This window comes from Pleurodeles waltl, chromosome 12 (genome assembly GCF_031143425.1).
Source record: "Pleurodeles waltl isolate 20211129_DDA chromosome 12, aPleWal1.hap1.20221129, whole genome shotgun sequence".
NCBI classification, from domain to species: Eukaryota; Metazoa; Chordata; class Amphibia; order Caudata; family Salamandridae; genus Pleurodeles; species Pleurodeles waltl.
Genome location: NC_090451.1, coordinates 57,157,681 through 57,179,019, shown reverse-complemented (window position 1 = coordinate 57,179,019; position 21,339 = coordinate 57,157,681). Strand labels below are relative to the sequence as shown.

The window sequence follows — 21,339 nt, the reverse complement described above, 5'->3', positions numbered from 1 at the left end:
CTGCTGCACTGAAAGTTCAAGTTCTGGCAAAGCAAATCGGTTTGGCTGTAATAAGTTAATGCAAACAAAGGCATACAAAATGTGCACTTGTGCATTCCTATTGCCATGCGTTAACTCATTAAATTCAGAGCTATTGGCTTTGCCAATGATCCTTAAAAGAAGAGAAACCATAAATAAGGCTTGAATCGAAAAACTGGTTAATCATTTCTTCTGCCCCCCAAAATACTGCCTGAATTACTTTCGAATGTGCATATTTAAGGTGCATTTTAGAGAAAAGAGTGCAATTTTCCCAGGGCACCTAGTATACAAAAGGTAACATGCAATAACGAGCTTACTGAACAAAAATTCAAGCAAATGCATGATCTTTGAGGGTAGACCTCAGTGCACTGGAGAAAATGTAATTACCAAATGACTGTTATTGCAAATGCACTTATTTGACGTGTTGGTTGTAAATTTCTGTAGGAAGCACAGTAATTTCTCAATGAAGATTGCAACATGGTTACATTTCATACAGTCTCCGACCTAGGTTAAAGGTCAGAAGTTTTTGAAAGATGGTTGGTTGGTGGATCTAGGACTAGTTTAATCTACTGCAACAACTGTGACTGCTTTAGAGAGGATGAATGAGCAACAATAGTACTAAGGGAAGTAGACCGAACCTGATCAGTGCCCCAGCAGAAGGAAAACAACTATTTGGACAGCAGCCTGTGTACGTAACTTTAAATTTAGGACATTAGTGGAAAGTAAGGTCTGCAGCCAGTTCAATCAAAAAAATTCTTAAGCGCACTACTCACCCTTTAGGAGGTCCTGGGTCTTGCGTAGGGAGTTCCAGTTCTTGGTGGCGAGGTGGGAGAAGGATCTGCCGCCGGAGGTGGTGCGTTGGATGCGGGGGACTGTGGCGAGGTCAGCGGAGCGGAGATGTCGAGTTGGTATGTGGAAGTTTACTCGTTCGTTGAGGTAGGCCAGTCCAGTGTCGTGGAGGGATTTGTGAGCATGGATGAGGGCTTTGAAGATGATCCTTTTGCTGATGGGCAGCCAGTGTAGGAATCGGAGGTGAGCGGAGATGTGTTTGTGGCGGGGGAGGTTGAGGATGAGACGTGCAGCTGCGTTCTTTATTCGCTGGAGTTTTTTCTGAAGCTTGGCTGTGGTCCCAGCGTAGAGAGCGTTGGCGTAATCCAGTCTGCTGCTGATGAGGGCATGGGTGACCGTTTTTCTCGTTTCTAAAGGAATCCATTTGAAAGTCGAGCGTAGCATGCGAAGGGTGTTGAAGCAGGAGGACGATATGGTGTTGATTTGCTGGGACATGGAGAGAGATGGGTCTAGGACGATGCCAAGGTAGCGTGCGTGGGTGGTGGGTGTTGGGCCACCAGGAGTCATCCCATGCTTTCTTGTTGGCGCTGAAGATTATGATTTCTGTTTTGTTTGAGTTAAATTTGAGGTGGCATGCTGTCATCCATTTGGCGATGTCAAGGAGTCCGGCGTGCAGGTTTGTCTTGGCGGTGGCTGGGTTCCTGGTGAGGGAGATGATGAGCTGGGTGTCGTCTGCGTAAGAGAGGATGGTGATTCCGTGGGGGCGGAGGATGTTGGCGAGGGGGGCCATGTATATGTTGAAGAGGGTGGGGATGAGAGGATCCTTGGGGGACCTTGCAGATGATCCTGGTGGCTTGCGACCGGAAGCGAGGGAGGGTTCTTTTGGCGAGGAAGGTGGTGAGCCAGTCCAGGGCCTTGTGTCAGATTCCTGCGTCAAAAAGGCGTGCGCGGAGGGGGTTTGGTGGCATCCAGTGTAGAAGGCTGCGGAGAGGTCTAGGAGGATGAGGGCGACGGTCTTGCCCTTGTCCACTCTTGTCCTGATGTCATCTGTGCAGGTTATGAGGGCGGTCTCAGTGCTGTGGCTCTTTCGGAATCCGGACTGGGAGGCATCGAGTGTGCTGTTTTCTTCTAAGAAGTGAGACAGTTGGCCGTTCACTATCTTCTCAGCGACCTTTGCGGGGCAGGGGAGAAGAGAGATGGGACAGTAGTTCGTGGGGTCTTCCGGGTCTGCTTTGGATTTTTTGATGAGCGCGTTGACTTTGGCGTGCTTCCGGACGTCTGGGAAGGTTGCGGTGTCGAAGGAGCTATTGATTACGGCGTGGAGCTAGGGAGCAATGATTTGGCTGGCCTTGTTGAAAATGTGGTGGGTCTGTGGGGGAGCCTGAGTGGATGGAGTTAAACTGCCAGTTAAACTGCAGATACACTGAATACCCTTCAATTTCATAAGCAGGTGTCCAAATCTTCTATTTACAAATACACATTTACTCCTTGCACACCGAAGTAGCTCATTTCCTGGGCAGTTATCAAACTCATTTACTAAAATAAGAATTAATTCAGTGACACAAGCAAATATATTACTAAAACAACCCGCTTAAAATATTGTGTGCACACGATACAGAAACAGAAACCGCTAAATGTCAAAAAATTATGTATTTCAACCATGCCAAATAAATTAACTGGAGATGCAAGTAAAATATTTGACTAAAAGGAGCGTGATGAGAAAGCTATGGAATAACGAATAATCATGATTACAGACAATGTGTTTCTTTTTCTGCAATTAAAAGAAATAAGCAAATAGCAGCATTTGAGTAAAGGGTCTATGCCAGTATAATACAGGATGTAACATCAAAAACGAAAAATAGGCCGGTATTTTGTTTACACCAGAGTTCCGAAAAACTAATTTAACATATTCCCACTACAGTCGAAAGCATTAAAAAAAAAGATCACTTCTTGTTTTGATGCATGTATAAGCTAAGGGCCAACGGACTATATTACTTTCAAGAAGTAGAAATCAAGAGTGCCGATTTTTTGTTTTACTTTTCAGATGATGTAGGAAGTTGGCTCTGTATGCACTATTTCAAAGTAAGGAAAAGTACGCACAGAGTCCAAGGGTTCCCCTTAGAGGTAAGATAGTGGCAAAAAGAGATAATTCTAATGCTCTATTTTGTGGTAGTGTGGTCGAGCAGTAGGCTTATCAAAGGAGTAGTGTTAAGCATTTGTTATACACACACAGGCAATAAATGAGGAACACACACTCAGACAATTCCAGGCCAATAGGTTTTTGTGTAGAAAAATATATTTTCTTAGTTTATTTTAAGAACCACAGGTTCAAGATTTACAAGTAATACTTCAAATGAAAGGTATTTCATGTAGGAACTTTAGGAACTTTGAATTAGCAAAATAGCATATACAGTTGTCACATAAATGACATATAGCTATTTTAAAACTAGACACTTAGTGCAATTTTCAACAGTTCCTGGGGGATGTAAGTGTTTGTTAGTTTTTGCAGGTAAGTAAACCACCTACGGGGTTCAAGTTTGGGTCCAAGGTAGCCCACCGTTGGGGGTTCAGAGCAACCCCAAAGTTACCACACATTAGCAGCTCAGGGCCGGTCGGGTGCAGAGGTCAAAGTGGTGCCCAAAACGCATAGGCTTCAATGGAGAAGGTGGTGCCCCAGTTCCAGTCTGCCAGCAGGTAAGTACCCGTGTCTTCAGGGGGCAGACCGGGGGGGGGGGGGGGGGGGGGGGGGGGGGGGTGGGCTCCTCGGGGTAGCCACCACCTGGGCAAGGGAGAGGGCCACCTGGGGGTCACTCCTACACTGGAGGTCGGATCCTTCAGGTCCTGGGGGCGGCGGGTGCAGAGTCTCTACCAGGCACCGGGTCTTTGAAGCAGGCAGTCGTAGTCAGGGGGAGCCTCGGGATTCCCTCTGCAGGAGTCGCTGTGGGGGGTCAGGGGGGGTCAACTCTGGCTACTCACGGTCTTGTAGTCGCCGGGGAGTCCTTCCTGTGGTGTTTGTTCTCCACAAGTCGAGCCGGGGGCGTCGGGTGCAGAGTGCAAAGTCTCACGCTTCTGGCGGGAAACGTGTGTTGTTTCAAAGTTGCTTCTTTGTTGCAAAGTTGCAGTCTTTGTGGAACAGAGCCGCTGTCCTCTGGAGTTCTTGGTCCTTCTAAATGCAGGGTAGTCCTCTGAGGCTTCAGAGGGTGCTGGACCCTGGGAACGCGTCGCTGGAGCAGTGTCTTTAGAAGTGGGGAGACACGCCGGTAGAGCTGGGGCCAAAGCAGTTAGTGTCTCCGTCTTCTCTACGGGTTTTTCAGTTCAGCAGTCCTCTTCTTCTTAGGTTGCAGGAATCTGAGTTCCTAGGTTCTGGGGAGCCCCTAAATACTGAATTTAGGGGTGTTTAGGTCTGGGGGGTTGGTAGCCAATGGCTACTAGCCCTGAGGGTGGCTACAACCTCTTTGTGCCTCCTCCCTGAGGGGAGGGGGGCACATCCCTAATCCTATTGGGGGAATGCTCCATCTGCAAGATGGAGGATTTCTAGAAGTCAGAGTCGCCTCAGCTCAGGACACCTTAGGGGCTGTCCTGACTGGCCAGTGACGACTCCTTATTTTTCTCATTATCTCCTCCGGCCTTGCCGCCAAAAGTGGGGCCGTGGCTAGAGGGGGCGGGCAACTCCACTAGCTGGAGTGCCCTGGGGTGCTGTAACAAAGGGGATGAGCCTTTGAGGCTCACCGCCAGGTGTTACAGTTCCTGCAGGGGGAGGTGATAAGCATCTCCACCCAGTACAGGCTTTGTTACTAGCCACAGAGCGACAAAGGCACTCTCCCCATGTGGCCAGCAACATGTCTGGTGTGTGGCAGGCTGCTAAAACCAGTCAGCTTACACGGGTAGTTGGTTAAGGTTTCAGGGGGCACCTCTAAGGTGCCCTCTGGGGTGTATGTTACAATAAAATGTACACTGGCATCAGTGTGCATTTATTGTGCTGAGAAGTTTGATACCAAACTTCACAGTTTTCAGTGTAGCCATTATGGTGCTGTGGGGTTCGTGCATGACAGACTCCCAGACCATATACTCTTATGGCTACCCTGCACTTACAATGTCTAAGGTTTTGCTTAGACACTGTAGGGACATAGTGCTCATGCACATATGCCCTCACCTGTGGTATAGTGCACCCTGCCTTAGGGCTGTAAGGCCTGCTAGAGGGGTGACTTATCTATACCTATAGGCAATGTGAGGTTGGCAAGGCACCCTGAGGGGAGTACCATGTTGACTCAGTCATTTTATCCCCACTAGCACACACAAGCTGGCAAGCAGTGTGTCTGTGCTGAGTGAGGGGTCCCCATGGTGGCATAAGACATGCTGCAGCCCTTAGAGACCTTCCCTGGCATCAGGGCCCTTGGTACCAGGGGTACCAGTTACAAGGGACTTACCTGGATGCCAGGGTGTGCCAATTGTGGAAACAAAAGTACAGGTTAGGAAAGAACACTGGTGCTGGGGCCTGGTTAGCAGGCCTCAGCACACTTTCAAATAAAAACTTAGCAAAGGCAAAAAGTCAGGGGTTAACAATGCCAAGGAGGCATTTCCTTACAGATGAAAAATATAGACCCTTGGAAATTAACTTTGCATTGTGTGGAATTTGAAGAGTGTAATCTTAGCCTTGAGGGAGAAGAGTGTTGTAGAGGGCTAAAGGGAAAGGTACAGTTGACTGGAAGGATAACTAGGTTTAGAGAGCAGTAGTGACTTAAGTCATGATATAGAGTTCTTTAAAACAAAATGGTGTCTTACCTGTAGAAGTAGTTTTGCAGCTTGAAGAGTTTTCTCGATTCACATGCTGTGCATTATTCTGCCATCTAATGGCTAGGTCCGGAAAGTTGTTTCTAGTTCCCTGGGGAATCGTCGACCACAATTGGTGCTAAATCCCTCTTGTGTGACGTCAGACTGCACCCTGGAAGTTCCTGTGCATAGTCTCCATCTTCAGATAGTACTTCCTTCTTCATTACTATTTTTTTTAACCTCTTTTTGCTTCTTCTCCCATTTCTGAGGAGGTGGGTGGGTTGCATGTACACCAGGGGGTCCCACCCAATGGGCTGCAGCATGTATTGTGCCACCCATCGGGGCCCATGCAAACTGACTGCAGGCATGCCTTGGCAGCCTGTGTGAAATGGGGCATGCACCTTTTCACCACAAATATAAGGTTTGCCTTACATCCTGGTCACTGCACTCAGACAGTAAGTTACCCCACAGGTAGGCACTTCAGCCCAAGGGCAGGGTGCATGTCTCCAAGTGTGAGAGTACCCCTGCATAAGCAGGGTGCCCCTACAGACTATTTCTTGGGCTTTGTAAGTGCAGGAAAGCCATCTTAAGGTATGTAGTGTACACTGGTCAACACGAGTGTTCCAGCTACATAATGGCTTCTCTGAACCTAGGCATGTTTGGTATCAAACATGTTGGAATTGTACAACTACACCGATTCCAGTGCTAGTTGCACGATACCATGTACTCTGGGGGTTCCTTAGAAGATCCCTCAGATCTGCCCCTGCAGCCTTATGGAGTCTGGTGCCAGCCTATGCTGCATTCCCACTATGGCACAAAACTGCACAGGGCAGCGGATTACCACCCCACAGTACTGCTCCTCCCCTAGGGAGGTGCACAGAGCTCTGCCAGGTGGCCGCTCGATGCTGTCATTTGGAAAACAGATGAGCATAGGCCCCTGGAAGCATCTGACTGGTTAGGCCAGGTAGATGATGTGCCGGATCCCCACTGATAGATGGGTCACTTCAGATAGTGACCAACCCCCTTTAAGAGTTACTTGAGCACTACCTCACGGATGGGTCCTCAGATTTGTGGAGCAAGACTTTACAAGGAACTCTCTGCAAGACATCTGCTCCTGGCATTTGGAACTTCTGCTGGTCTGCTTTGGACCTGAAAAAGTCTGCTTCTGGTGGGAAGGCTCCCATTGCAACATTGTATCTCCAGATCCTGCAAGAATTCTGCAACATCCAAGGCTGTGCATTCTTCAGGGTCACAAGGGCTGTTTGCACCTGGAAGCACAAAGGCATCTTCCTTGGAGTGAAGGTGTTTACTTCCCTGCATCCGCGGACACTTCAAGACAACGTTGACCGGCTGGTGGGGGTCTGCTGTTCCACAGACATTTAAAGGCTCTGTTTCACAGATGGTGAGTCTGTGGCTTCCTCTGGGTCCTGCTCGTCTTCTGACCAACTTGGGAGACTGTGGGCCCCTGATATGCCACTTGACTGGAACCACTGTACACATCGAAAATTGCACTTACCAAGGCTTGTTGAATCTTCCTCCAGGAGATCTTCAAGTACCAAGAAGCCCCTTCCTCCAGCACTCTGCAACTCTAAGATCAGACCATGTCCTACAACGTCTGTGATGTGGGACTTCTGTTTTGTTGTGCCGCTGAGACCTCCTTGAGACTCCGGGTCACTCTTGGGGGCTCAACTGACTTTTGCTGGCCTTTCTGCGTGCGGAGGGCCAGCCTGACATCCACTCCAGGGTAGAGTTTCCTGGACCTTGCTAGTCCCCAAAACTTGGCAAATACTTCACCTCCTGCTTGCATTTGCAAGTGCTTGTTCAATATCTGGCATGTCACTGACCCTCCCGCCATCCGGCGACAGTTGAGGGGCAGCTTGCAGGCGACTCACAGGATCTTCTGCTGCTACTGGACCCAAACGACTGAACTTCTTCCTCCACCAACTTGGAGGAACTTCACCTCTAGGACGGTGGGAATTGCAACTTGCACCACCTGGGAACCTCCAAGGGTGCCGGACTCTATCCCCTTCCTTTTTCTGGTCCTCCACATCTGTCATTCATCCCTAGGTTCCACCAGCATGGTCCACGGGTCGTGACTGCAGCTGTAAAATCCGAAGCTTCCACTGACTTGATAGTCCCTTCTCTTCCTGCATCCGGGTCCCCTGGTGTAGGTATTCCTGTCTTCAGGGTATCCTTGGGTGGGGCACTCTCCAACCTTCCACGTATCTATTTCCTCTGGGTCCACAGGGAAGGGTCCTGACCCCACAAACTCCAACCACTACTCCCTGTGTTAGTCTATTGGTCGACTGGGAGGGTGACTACCTTGCACCTGGTCGCTGGGGGCACTACCTGTACTTGCCCCTGGTGTTTCTATCTACCTCCAGCCCCCAGCTAACTACCACACTTAACTTGGTTGGGTACTTTATTTCACATTCCACTTTTAGTATATGGTTTTTAACACCACCCTCCCCAACCCCCATAGGGCCATGTGTAATTTATGCTGGTTATTTTGTGTATACACTATCTGTAGATATCTCCATAGGGAGATATACCAATGTTAGTCTAGTAGTGCTGTAATGAAGAATCCTTTATTTTTGCAAAACTTATTGGATTCTTTCTTGTGTGGGAGTTACCGTCAGACTACTGTGGTATTGCAAGTCCTTTATATTCCTCTCAGATAAGCTTCAGCTGCTCGCCTCAGCTATCCCTAGACAGCTTTTGCTATCTCGAAAACTATTCATTATCACTAAGGGTTGCATAGACTCAGTATAGGGTGCCACACCATAGGTGTAGGAAAGTGCCCCTTTTGGCATGCACCAACCACCCACCCACAATTTTTGCCTGATATTGATGCTGACTTGACAGAGCGCTGGGATCCGACTAAGTAGGCCCCAGCACCAGTGGTCCTTCCCAAAACTTTGCAGCTTGTGTGTGCTGGTGTGAAGAAACAAAGTCGACATGGCATCCCCACCTCAGGATGCCATGCCCACAAACCACTGCCTGTGGCATAGGTAAGTCACCCCTCTAGCAGCCCCTACAGCCCTAAGGCAGGGTGCACTATACCACAGGTGATGGCTTAAGAGCATGAGCACTATGCCCCTACAGTGTCTAAGCCAAACCTTAGACATTGTAAGTGCAGGGTAGCCATAAAGAGAATATGGTCTGGGAGTTTGTCAAACACGAACTCCACAGTTCCATAATGGCTACACTGAATACTGGGAAGTTTGGTATCAAACTTCTCAGCACAATAAATCCACACTAATGCCAGTGTGGGATTTATTGAGAAATGCACACAGAGGGCATCTTCGAGATGCCTCCTGTATACCAGTCCGAATACTAGTGCTAGGCTGACCAGTTTCTGCCAGCCTGCGACATCCAGATGGGTTTCTGGCCCCTTGGGTGAGTGCCTTTGTGCACTCTGTGGCCAGGAACAAAGCCTGTACTTTGTGGGGGTGCTTCACACCTCCCCCTGCAGGAACTAACACCTGCGGGAGAGCCTCAAAGGCTCAAGCCTGGTGTTTAAGCGCCCCAGGGCACTCCAGCTAGTGGAGATCGGCCCCTCCCAAACAGCTCCCACTTTTGGCAGCAAGTCTGGAGGAGATAATGAGAAAAACAAGGGAGGAGTCACCTTCCAGCCAGGGCAGTCCCTAAGGTGTCCTGAGGTGACTCCTGCCTTAGGAAATCCTCCATCTTGCTTTGGAGGATTCCCTCAATAGGATTAGGGATGTGCCCCCCCCTCCCTACAGGGAGGAGGCACAAAGCAGGTGTAGCCACCCTCAAGGACAGTAGCCATTGGCTACTGCCACCCAGACCTAAGCACACCCCTGAATTGAGTATTTAGGGACGACCCTGAAACCAGATGACTGACAACCTGCAACAAGAAGGACTGCTGACCTGAAAGCCCCGCAGAGATGACGGAGACAACAAGTGACTGTCTCCAGATTCAAAGAACTTCCACAGCAACGCATGCAGTGGGACCAGCATCCTCGGAGGACTGCAACCAAAGGGCCAAGAAGCTTCAGTGGACAGCAGCTCTGTCCAAACAGCAACAAAGAAACCATCTTTAATGGGACTCTAGCCTCACTCTGGAAGCGTGAGTCCCCATAACTCTGCACCCGACTACGACGTGGACACACTGAGAAACTCCCTGCACCCACCACAGCGACTCCTGCAGAGAGAATCCAGAGGATCCCCCCTGATCGTGACTGCCTGGTAACAAAGAACCCGACGCCTGGAAGAAGCACTGCACCTGCAGCCCCCAGGCCCAAGAGAAACCAACTACCGGTGCAGGAGTGACCAGAAGGCTGCCATCATCGTTGCCCAGTCAGTGGCTGGCCCGAGAAGCCCCTGTGTATCGCCAGAGTGACCCCGGGTCTCTCCATTGATTTCAACCTAATACCCGACACCTACTTCACACACTGCACCCGGCTGCCCCTGTGCCACTGAGGGTGTTTTGTTTGCCTGTTTGTGACAGAGCACAGACCCCCCCCTCCCCCCAAGTGCTCTACAAAACCCCCCTGGTCTGCTTCCCAAGGACGCAGGTACTTACCTGCTAGCAGACTGGACCCAGAGCACCCCTAGTCTCCATAGGCACCTATGTTATTTGGGCCCTACTTTGACCTCTGCACCTGACCGGCCTTGCGTTGCTGGGTGTTTGGGGTTGACTTGAACCACCAACGGTGGGCTGCCTATGCCCCAGAGACTGACCTTGTAAGTGCTTTACTTACCTGATAAACCAACTTGTACTTACCTCCCCTAGGAACTGTTGATTTTTGCAGTGTGTCCAGTTTTAAAATAGCTTATTGCCATTTTTGACCAAACGGTGTACATTACTGTTTTAATTCAAAGTTCCATACTTACCTATGCCAAGTACCTTACACTTTATGAATTTACTTGAATTCTGAATCTTGTGGTTCTAAAATAAATTAAGAAAATAATATTTTTCTATATAAGAACCTACTGGCCTGGAGTCTGAGTGTGTGTTCTCATTTATTGCCTGTGTGTGTGTACAACAAATGCTTAACACTACCCTCTGATAAGCCTACTGCTTGGCCACACTACCACAAAATAGATCATTAGAATTATCTAATTTTGCCACTATCAACCTCGAAGGGGAACTCTTGGACTCTGTGCACACTATCTATCTCTCACTGTGAGACAGTATATACAGAGCCAACTTCCTACATACTCCACTATGCAGGTGTGCAGGAAGGATAAGTTACTTACCTGTAAATCCTAGTTCTCTTCCAGGGGTATCCTCATCAAAGTCAAACATTGAATATTCCCGCACAAGGGCGGGAATATTCAATGTTTATGACTATTGATGAGGATCCCCTGGAAGAGAATTCCATACATTACACAATACCACTGTCTGCACACGAGAAAATTAAACAAGCAATGATGGATATAGGGGGCAAGCAGCGATGAGAGGCAGGGGGTGGGTCAAGTAGCGAAGTAGGAGAGAGTTGGGACACAAAGAGGTGCCCGTGAAAACAGCATCTGACATTTGATCTTGGTCTTTTAATGCTCAGCAAATGTGACGAGAACATGATTTACAGTCCAGTTTACAGAAACAGCACTCAAAGCCTAGAAGCCAGTGAAAACACAAGTGCTCCTGAGGACAGGTCTTACTGAATGAAGAAACAGAAGTTCCTAAAATGGGCATTAAATGGTAGATGTGGATGGACACTAGTACTTGGTCCCTGCTCTCTGGGATGGGTAAACCCAGGTACAGACATGACAAATGCACGTCAAGGGCAAATGGAGTCGATGGAGCCAGCTAATGGGAAGCCTATGGGCGGGCTGAAGCCCACAAAGTATCACAACATGTCTCTTTCAAGACAGCACAGGTGCTGTCTAGAGCCAAAACCTAAGCAGGTTCAGGTTCTGATAATAGGGGCAAAGGTGATGTGACTGGAGGTCTTTTATGCTCTCATTAAAAGCAACAAGTTATCATCCAGACAACACTACAGTTTGTTCTAGGCCATGCAGTAATGACTGATTTGAACAACTGCAAGGAGGTATACAATGTTGAATTGAGTATAAGATATACTTACTCGTCTGATCAATTGTCTATTCAGAACCATTATCTGTGGCTTCATGTACTATCTGACCCAAATACAGGTCAGAGAGTTACAATCATAATCCTAAATTGCTGACTGTGTTACTGATAATACCTTAAAAATAATACAGAGAGAGAAAGCTATATAAAAGCTTACATATTTAATGTTGCCCTTACAAAAAAGTAAAACACAACTAAACTTAAATTATTATTTTCCACTTTTATAATGTAAATTTAAAATGGTGGCTTTTTTTATCACAAAAAGAGACTGAAAGGTTGTGAATACCAAATGTTGATTTAAACACATTGCCATCAGAACATCTGTTATAATGCAAAAGGAAACATAAAAGTGTGGAGGAAGGGCATACTTCATAGATTCAAAATCACTCTTGCAATCCTTTTGAAAGTCACAGGAAGAATTGAAGTAAATAAGGCTACTGAAATCAAAGATGGGAATATATTGTTCATTTGAAAGGAAAACTATAAATGACAAGACATTCAGTAGAAAAAAATAATACTCACCCTGACTGCTTCTGTCATACACTGAACCAGGGATAATTGCTTCACGGGCATCATACATGGCTGTCGTCATAAATCGGGCACCCTAGAGTGATAAAGAACAATATAAGAAATTGTGTATTTAAAAAAAAAAAAAAAAAGGACATCCAGGCACCACCCAACCCGGGTAGAACAATGTCTTGCTGCCTGTGTTTTCAGTCCATGGACTTCACTATACTATACTTCTGCTACTGAATGGCCAAATTGACAAATATTACATTTCTATGCAGGCTTTAAAGGAAGGGTGGCCACTCAACCAAACAAGGTACAAAAACAATTGTTCTAAGAATAAAGTATTTGTTATAAAAGAGAAACCAGACATCAATAATACTTAAAGGAATCATATAAAGCTGCCCAGAAAATCACTCGGCTATACTAAACTAATATCCACAAATGCGAAAATGTGAAATAGCTGAGAAACAACACCCTCAGTGCAAGTGTACCCATGGGACTTAGTAGTGAAAGATGCAGTAATTGACCAAGCGTGCAACTGAAGATTTAAAGGCAAGCTAACCCAAACCTTGCTATCAGTTTTGACAAAATTTGAGTATTCTCAACTTTCCCAGGATGTTTCACAGTATAATTGCCGAGCTCTTCTTGAACAAGTTTACCATTTCTATGGAATGAATAGAGAAGTACAAGAAGACTAGAATACTGAAATACTTTTTAAAACAGAATGCCTACATATAAAACACCAAAAGACAACTACCTTTCCGAGGTTAAAAAACAGAAGGTGGTTTCTAAACGAAAAATAGCCTCAATGTCACTAGTAAAGATATTTTCCAAGTCAGAAGTTTATATCCAGGAATGCTACGTATGTTCTTAGAGGAACTAGTGCTCTCCACGGTGGGTAGGAGACTCCACTGGATGGCTTTAAAGGCACTCACATGATTGCTTCTTATTCAATGGGAATTCCTTGTCCCTCCGGTAGAGCATAACCTCTAACATCTGACTGGCTGGATTCTCTCCTTTATTGCTCACTTTTAGGAAACTACTTTTGTCTTGATGCTCAAGTCCTCCATTAGAGTGCATGTGTTTTCCTGATCTCTAAACCATGTGGCGTGTTGCACAGCATTTTACCAGTAGGTCCCAAAGGCAAGTCCTATTAGCTCTGCCACTGCTTGTTCTCAGTGAAGTAGAAGCATACTTCTCTCTAGAGGAGTGCTCACTTCTAAGAGAGCGACTATTGGTACTTGCCTGTAGAATGAAATCAACCTTCAAAACATAGATAAGGAGCAAGAAAGCTGCCCAGGCATACCACAAAGCCATTCAGTAAGACTTGAATGAAACTAGTCTAGTCAGGCTTTAGATTTACATGGTAAAAGACTGATTATAGAATAGGCTACCTTTAGAGGTGTTTAAGGGAGACAGTTTAGATGCTCTTAAACAAGTGATCATAAGCCCCTGCTCTGTACCCATCATTCCATTCCCATCCTCTCCTTGAAACTCACCATCCAAAATTCACACATTCAATTCTAGTGCTCAGCCACAAAGTGGAAAGAGCAGTACACATAAAATGCTGTAAGCTTTTGAGAGATCTTCAGGATGCATGCACATTGGTGGATGCTAGGTTCGCGCTAATAACTGCGAAGGAGAAATGATCAGATCACTTAAATAGAAGCTTAAAATAAGGTTCTTGTCTTCTGTATAGGTAATTAAAGTTTCAAAGGTCTCTTATTTTTAATAACTAATCGGCAGCTAAACGAATACCCTGCTGGATAGGCTCTGGGTATTCTTTCAAATGCACTACCTACAAAGTTATGAATAAAGCAGGCATGGGCACAAAATAATAACTGGTACATACATTTAGTAGATCTATACAAACAATTTACATTTTGTTTGCAATAAAAATAGCTAGAAAGTACTTACTGGATTTATTGTATTAACAAGTTTACGAGGCTTGCTGAACTGCATGAGGCTTTCTCGAAGGTTGTTTAGTGGCCCTTCAACCAATACCTTCTGCTCTTTGTAGTAATTTAGAAGATGATTCCAAAGAGGCTGTTTAGACAAAGCTTTCGGATTTCCAACAATGATTACTCCATATCTAGGAATTGGATATATTGAGAGATGTACAATTAAGGCAACTGAACACATTGTTCATACAGAGGCCATATTTCCAAAATGGCTTGGCATATACTTGTCTGCAATCTGAGCAATACAGAAGATCCATTAATATGAAAGAGAAACCAAATGCTTTATGACTTCTTTAGTACTCCATGTTCACCTTTAGCATGCAACATAATCAACATTTTCAGCATGTATGTTCCGACCACATGCCAAAACAGTCAATTTAACATTAAAACACCCTTGTTTTAAAGTCATTTTGCAGAGGAATATTCACAATTCTCTATGGAGTCCACAAATTCACTGATAATAAAATTGAGTAATGAAAATGTCACTTACCCAGTGTACATCTGTTCGTGGCATCAGTCGCTGAAGATTCACATGTTGTGCATAGCCCGCCATCTGGTGTTGGGTCGGAGTGTTACAAGTTGTTTTTCTAGGAAGAAGTCTTTCGAGTCACGGGACCGAGGGACTCCTCCTCTGTCTCCATTGCGCATGGGCGTCGACTCCATCTTCGATTGTTTTCCCCGCAGAGGGTGAGGTAGGAGTTGTTTGTTAGTAATAGTGCCCATGCAATGGAGTGAATAAGTATGTACCTATTTAAGATTTAATATATTTACAAATGTACAAAGTTGAAGCTAACTTCCAAACGGCTACAGGCTCCCGGGGAGGTGGGTGGGCACATATGAATCTTCAGCGACTGATGCCACGAACAGATGTACACTGGGTAAGTGACATTTTCAGTTCGATGGCATCTGTCGCTGTAGATACACATGTTGTGCATAGACTAGTAAGCAGTTATCTCCCCAAAACCGGTGGCTCAGCCTGTAGGAGTGGAAGTAGTCTGAAATAAGGTTCTTAGTACGGCTTGACCTACTGTGGCTTGTTGTGCGGATAGCACGTCTACACAGTAGTGCTTGGTAAATGTGTGAGGCGTAGACCATGTGGCTGCCTTACATATTTCGTGCATTGGAATAGGAAGGCCATGGTAGCGCCTTTCTTTCTGGTTGAGTGTGCCCTTGGTGTAATGGGCAGTTGTCTTTTTGCTTTAAGGTAGCAGATTTGGATGCACTTAACTATCCATCTGGCTATACCCTGTTTCGATATTGGGTTTCCTGCATGAGGTTTTTGAAATGCAATAAACAGTTGTTTAGTTTTTCTGATGTTTTTAGTTCTGTCGATGTAGTACATTAGTGCTCTTTTGACGTCTAATGTATGTAGTGCCCTTTCAGCTATGGAATCTGGCTGTGGGAAGAACACTGGTAGCTCTACCGTTTGATTTAGGTGGAACGGTGAAATAACCTTTGGCAAAAATTTAGGATTGGTCCTTAGGACTACTTTATTTTTGTGTAGTTGGATAAAAGGTTCTTGAATTGTAAACGCTTGAATTTCACTTACTCTTCTTAGAGATGTGATGGCGATGAGAAATGCAACTTTCCAGGTTAGGAATTGTATTTTGCAAGAATGCATAGGTTCAAAGGGTGGACCCATGAGTCTTGTTAAGACGATGTTGAGGTTCCATGAAGGAACGGGTGGTGTCCTTGGTGGTATAATTCTTTTGAGGCCTTCCATAAACGCTTTAATGACAGGTATCCTAAATAGTGAAGTTGAATGGGTAATCTGCAGGTATGCAGATATTGCTGCGAGGTGTATTTTAATGGAAGAGAAGGCCAGGTTTGATTTTTGTAAGTGTAGTAAGTAACCCACTACATCCTTTGGAGATGCGTGTAATGGTTGAATTTGATTATGATGGCAGTAGCAAACAAACCTTTTCCATTTGCTTGCATAGCAGTGTCTAGTGGATGGTCTTCTAGCTTGCTTTATGACTTCCATACATTCTTGTGTGAGGTTTAAGTGTCCGAATTCTAGGATTTCAGGAGCCAGATTGCTAGATTCAGCGATGCTGGGTTTGGATGCCTGATCTGTTGTTTGTGTTGTGTTAACAGATCTGGCCTGTTGGGCAACTTGACGTGGGGTACTACTGATAGGTCTAGCAGTGTTGTGTACCATGGTTGCCTTGCCCATGTTGGTGCTATCAGTATGAGTTTGAGTTTGTTTTGACTAAATTTGTTTACTAGATATGGAAGGAGAGGGAGAGGGGGAAAAGCGTACGCAAATATCCCTGACAAGTTCATCCATAGGGCTTTGCCTTGAGACTGCCTGTGTGGGTATCTGGATGCGAAGTTTTGGCATTTTGCGTTCTCCTTTGTTGCAAATAAGTCTATTTGAGGTGTTCCCCAACGTTTGAAGTAAGTGTTTAGAATTTGGGGGTGAATTTCCCATTCGTGGACCTGTTGGTGATCTCGAGAGAGATTGTCTGCAAGTTGATTCTGGATCCCTGGAATAAACTGTGCTATTAGGCGAATGTGGTTGTGAATTGCCCATTGCCATATGTTTTGTGCTAGAAGGCACAGCTGTGTCGAGTGTGTCCCCCCGTTTGTTTAGATAATACATTGTTGTCATGTTGTCCGTTTTGACAAGAATGTATTTGTGAGTTATGATTGGTTGAAATGCTTTTAATGCTTTGAAAACTGCTAGTAGTTCGAGGTGATTTATATGCAGCTTTCTTTGATGTACATCCCATTGTCCTTGTATGCTGTGTTTATTGAGGTGTGCTCCCCACCCTGTCATGGAAGCATCTGTTGTTATCACGTATTGTGGCACTGGGTCTTGGAAAGGCCGCCCTTTGTTTAAATTTATATTGTTCCACCATAGAAGCGAGAGGTATGTTAGGCGGTCTATTAACACCAGATCTAGAAGGCGATCCTGTGCTTGTGACCATTGTGATGCTAGGCACTGTTGTAAGGGCCTCATGTGTAGTCTTGCGTTCGGGACAATGGCTATGCATGAGGACATCATGCCTAGGAGTTGTAATATCATCTTCGCCTGTATTTTTTGTGTTGGATACATGCGTTGTATAATCTTTTGGAAATTTTGAACCCTTTGTGGACTTGGAGTGGCTATTCCCCTCGTTGTGTCTATTGTCGCTCCTAGGTATTGTTGTACTTTGCACGGCAGAATGTGTGATTTCGCATAGTTGATGGTGAAACCGAGTTTGTAGAGGGTTTGTATGACCTGATCTGTGTGGTGTGAGCACCCTGTCAGTGAGTCGGTCTTGATTAGCCAGTCGTCTATATACGGGAATACGTGTATTTGCTGCCTTCTGATGTGTGCAGCCACTACTGCTAGGCATTTTGTGAAGACTCTTGGTGCAGTTGTTAAACCGAACGGCAATACTTTGAATTGGTAATGTATTCCTTTGAATACGAACCTTAGGTATTTCCTGTGCGACGGATGTATTGGTATGTGGAAATACGCGTCTTTGAGATCTAAGGTTGTCATGTAATCTTGTTGCTTTAGCAATGGTAACACTTCCTGTAGCGTGACCATGTGAAAGTGTTCTGATTTGATGTATGTGTTTAGTGTTCTGAGGTCTAGGATTGGTCTCAGTGTTTTGTCCTTCTTTGGTATTAGAAAGTACAGTGAGTAAACCCCTGTATTTGTTTTTGTATCTGGTACCAGTTCTATTGCGTTCTTTTGCAGTAATGCTTGAACTTCTATTTCTAGGAGGTCAGAATGTTGTTTTGATATATTCTGTGTTTTTGGTGGTATGTTTGGAGGGATTTGTAGAAATTCTACGCAATAACCATGTTGGATATTTGCTAAGACCCAAGTGTCTGTTGTTATTTTCTCCCACTCTTGGTAATACGGACTTATTCTTCACCCCACTGGTGTTGTGTGGAGGGGATGAGTGACGCGTGAGTCACTGTTTGGTTGTAGGTGTTTTGGGGCCTTGAAATTTTCCCCTGCTTCTAGGGAATTGTCCCCCTCTGTATTGGCCCCGAAAGCCTCCCCTTTGGTACTGTCCCTGGTAGGTGGACGGTGTTGAATGTGAGGCACTGGCTTGTGTGGCTTGACCCCGAAACCCCCCTCTAAAGGTTGTCTTGCGGAAGGTGTTGAAAGTGCCTCTGCTCTGCGGGGAGTAGAGCGCGCCCATGGCTTTTGCAGTGTCAGTGTCCTTTTTTAGCTTCTCAATTGCCGTGTCCACTTCAGGTCCGAACAATTGTTGCTCATTGAATGGCATATTGAGCACCGCCTGCTGTATCTCTGGTTTAAAACCAGATGTTCGTAGCCACGCGTGCCTTCGTATGGTTACTGCCGTGTTAATTGTTCTTGCTGCTGTGTCCGCTGCGTCCATAGAGGAGCGTATCTGGTTATTGGAGATGTTTTGGCCCTCCTCAACCACTTGTTTCGCCCTCTTTTGTAGTTCTGTGGGTAGATGCTCAATGAGGTGTTGCATCTCATCCCAGTGGGCTCTGTCATATCGCGCTAGGAGCGCTTGAGAGTTAGCGATGCGCCACTGGTTTGCAGCCTGTACTGCGACCCTTTTACCGGCTGCATCGAACTTGCGGCTCTCCTTATCTGGGGGTGGTGCATCGCCCGATGTGTGAGAGTTTGCTCTCTTGCGAGCTGCCCCTACCACAACCGAATCTGGTGGCAGTTGTGAGGTGATGAAAGCTGGGTCTGTGGGAGGTGCTTTATATTTCTTTTCCACCCTCGGTGTTATTGCCCTACTCTTGACAGGCTCTTTGAATATGTCCTTTGCGTGCCTTAGCATTCCTGGGAGCATAGGCAGGCTTTGGTAGGTGCTATGTGTGGAAGAGAGGGTGTTGAAGAGGAAGTCATCCTCGACAGGCTACGAGTGTAGAGACACGTTGTGGAACTCTGCTGCTCTAGCCACCACTTGTGAATATGCTGTGCTGTCTTCTGGTGGGGAGGGCTTTGTAGGATACGCCTCTGGACTGTTGTCCGACACTGGGGCGTCGTATAAGTCCCAAGCATCTTGGTCCTGGTCACCTTGGCTTAAGGTGGTGTGAGCCGGTGAATGTGACTGAGTCTGTGCCGGTGAAATGTGAGCTACAGGTGGAGGAGAGGGTGGCGGAGTTACCTTCTTCACCAGTTTTGTTTGTGGTGCTTGTTCTTGTTGGAATTCAAGTCTCCTCTTCCTCCTTATAGGGGGAAGGGTGCTTATTTTCCCTGTTCCTCTCTGTATAAAAATTAGTTTTTGAGTGTGGTCCACCTCGGTGGATTGTAATTCCTCCTAGAAATCAATGCTTTCGCATTTGAGAGGACATTGATTGTTCCTCTGAATAGGAACCGGTAGTTGGCTCGGTTGTGGGTCGTTTTGGCACCGAAACTATGTCCACGCTCTTTTTCGGCCCCGAGGCGACTTTTCTCTTTTTCGGAGTCAAACCCTCTCGGCGTCGATCCTCCTCGGTGCCGCTTTCTCTGCGTCGAGCAGCTTCGACTCCGCTATCTCGGCGTCGATCTTTGTCGGCAGCACTATCTCGGTCCCGAGATGGCTGGGTGCCTGTGTCTCGACCCGAGTCGGACGATCTCGGCACTATTTCGGCCTTCTTCGGTGCCGATGGTCGGTCACCGATTTTATGGGTTGAGCCATGGCCTGATGGCAGTGGCGTCCCCTGGGCCTTGTCAGTTTTCTTATGTGCTATCTTCGACGTCTTACTCACTGTTTCATGGTCGTCGAATTCGTCCGAGTCCGATTCATGGATCGAGAAGGCTTCTACTTCTTCTTGTTCCTCGAAATCTCGGTGTCCTGTCGGCGTGGACGCCATTTGCAGTCTTCTGGCTCGGCGGTCACGGAGCGTTTTTCGGGACCGGAACACACAACAGGCCTCACAAGTTTCTTCCCTGTGCTCGGGCGACAGGCACAGGTTACAGACCGAATGTTGGTCTGTATATGGGTATTTGTTGTGGCATTTAGGACAGAATCGGAACGGGGTCCATTCCATCAGCGGTCACACGCGGTCGGGCCGACCAGGCCCCGACGGGGGATCGAAAACTACCCCAAAGGGCAACGGAGATGTTGTCGTATCGATTCGATGTCGATGCTATCTAACCCGATCCCGAACGCAACAATACCGACGTAATTTTCCGATTTTAGAGCTAACTTTCCGTTCCGAAACCCGGAGCGAAAGGAACACGTCCGAACCCGATGGCGGAAAGAAAACAATCGAAGATGGAGTCGACGCCCATGCGCAATGGAGACAAAGAGGAGGAGTCCCTCGGTCCCGTGACTCGAAAGACTTCTTTGAAGAAAAACAACTTGTAACACTCCGACCCAACACCAGATGGCGGGCTATGCACAACATGTGTATCTACAGCGACAGATGCCATCGAACACCTATTAATCTATCGGCTAACAAACTGTACCAAACATCCTGGTGCTAGTCCAACACCAAAAATGCAGATTTACTGAACTTTTTTGCTATTTATAAATACATTGTGGAAGCTGAGATGATCAGACCAGCATTAGTCTTGCTTCAAATCCATGTCTAAACTGTTTCTCCTTCAGAAAACAAAATGTGGAAAGCAGTTACTTGTAATCAAAGATTTTCACCAAGGACATTCTCTCAATTTGTAATTGGGAGACTGAACATGCAGGTGTGAAATGCCAGAACACATTAAATAGAACTTTACTAGCTAGCAACAAGGAAATCTGAATTGTATTTAAGAAAAGGCAGTGGAAATGAGATGACTTTAGCTCACTAATGCCAGCAGCAACCACAACGTAAGTGAAGCATTATGTCGCCATTGCCGACACCTCAATAGAAGAGATCTGTTAATTTCCACTTTTGATTGTGGTTTCCTACATGTCATGCTTCGGTCATCTTTTGCTCATCACTTCCTTTACCTAGCTTTGCTCCTTTAAATGTTCCTTAGTGCTTGTTATTAACATTTTGTTTCCTACTTCACTTTAATCCTTTCTCACATCACAGCAAAACATAACTGAAATTACCAGATGACACCCACTTCCTTCCAGTGTGAGCTTGCTGTTTGAAACCACCTTGCTCCTTCATAATTGTTATAATCTATTTTTGTACTTAAAAAAGAAACAAAACATGGCACTCGCTTTTTGCAGAGTGCAAGCACAATCTTGATGTGCATCTTATGCCATTACAATTATTTATCAATATTCCTTCTATATAGCAGGAACTCCCTTCTAAATCCACACAGATTGTTCAATTCTAAGTTGCTACAACCAATTGCGCTTATCA

At 46.1% G+C, this 21,339-nt stretch overlaps 1 protein-coding gene across 1 annotated transcript in view; it reads right to left on the bottom strand.

Annotated features, from left to right (window-relative positions):
- UPF1 (UPF1 RNA helicase and ATPase) overlaps positions 1 to 21,339 on the bottom strand; it is a 493,404-nt gene that overhangs the window by 78,975 nt on the left and 393,090 nt on the right. Inside the window, exons 20-21 of the mRNA XM_069215891.1 lie at positions 14,066 to 14,240; positions 12,161 to 12,242 (exon numbers count right to left, since the gene is read on the bottom strand). Coding sequence (XP_069071992.1) covers positions 12,161 to 12,242; positions 14,066 to 14,240 — 257 coding nt within the window. The remainder of the gene's footprint in view (positions 1 to 12,160; positions 12,243 to 14,065; positions 14,241 to 21,339) is intronic.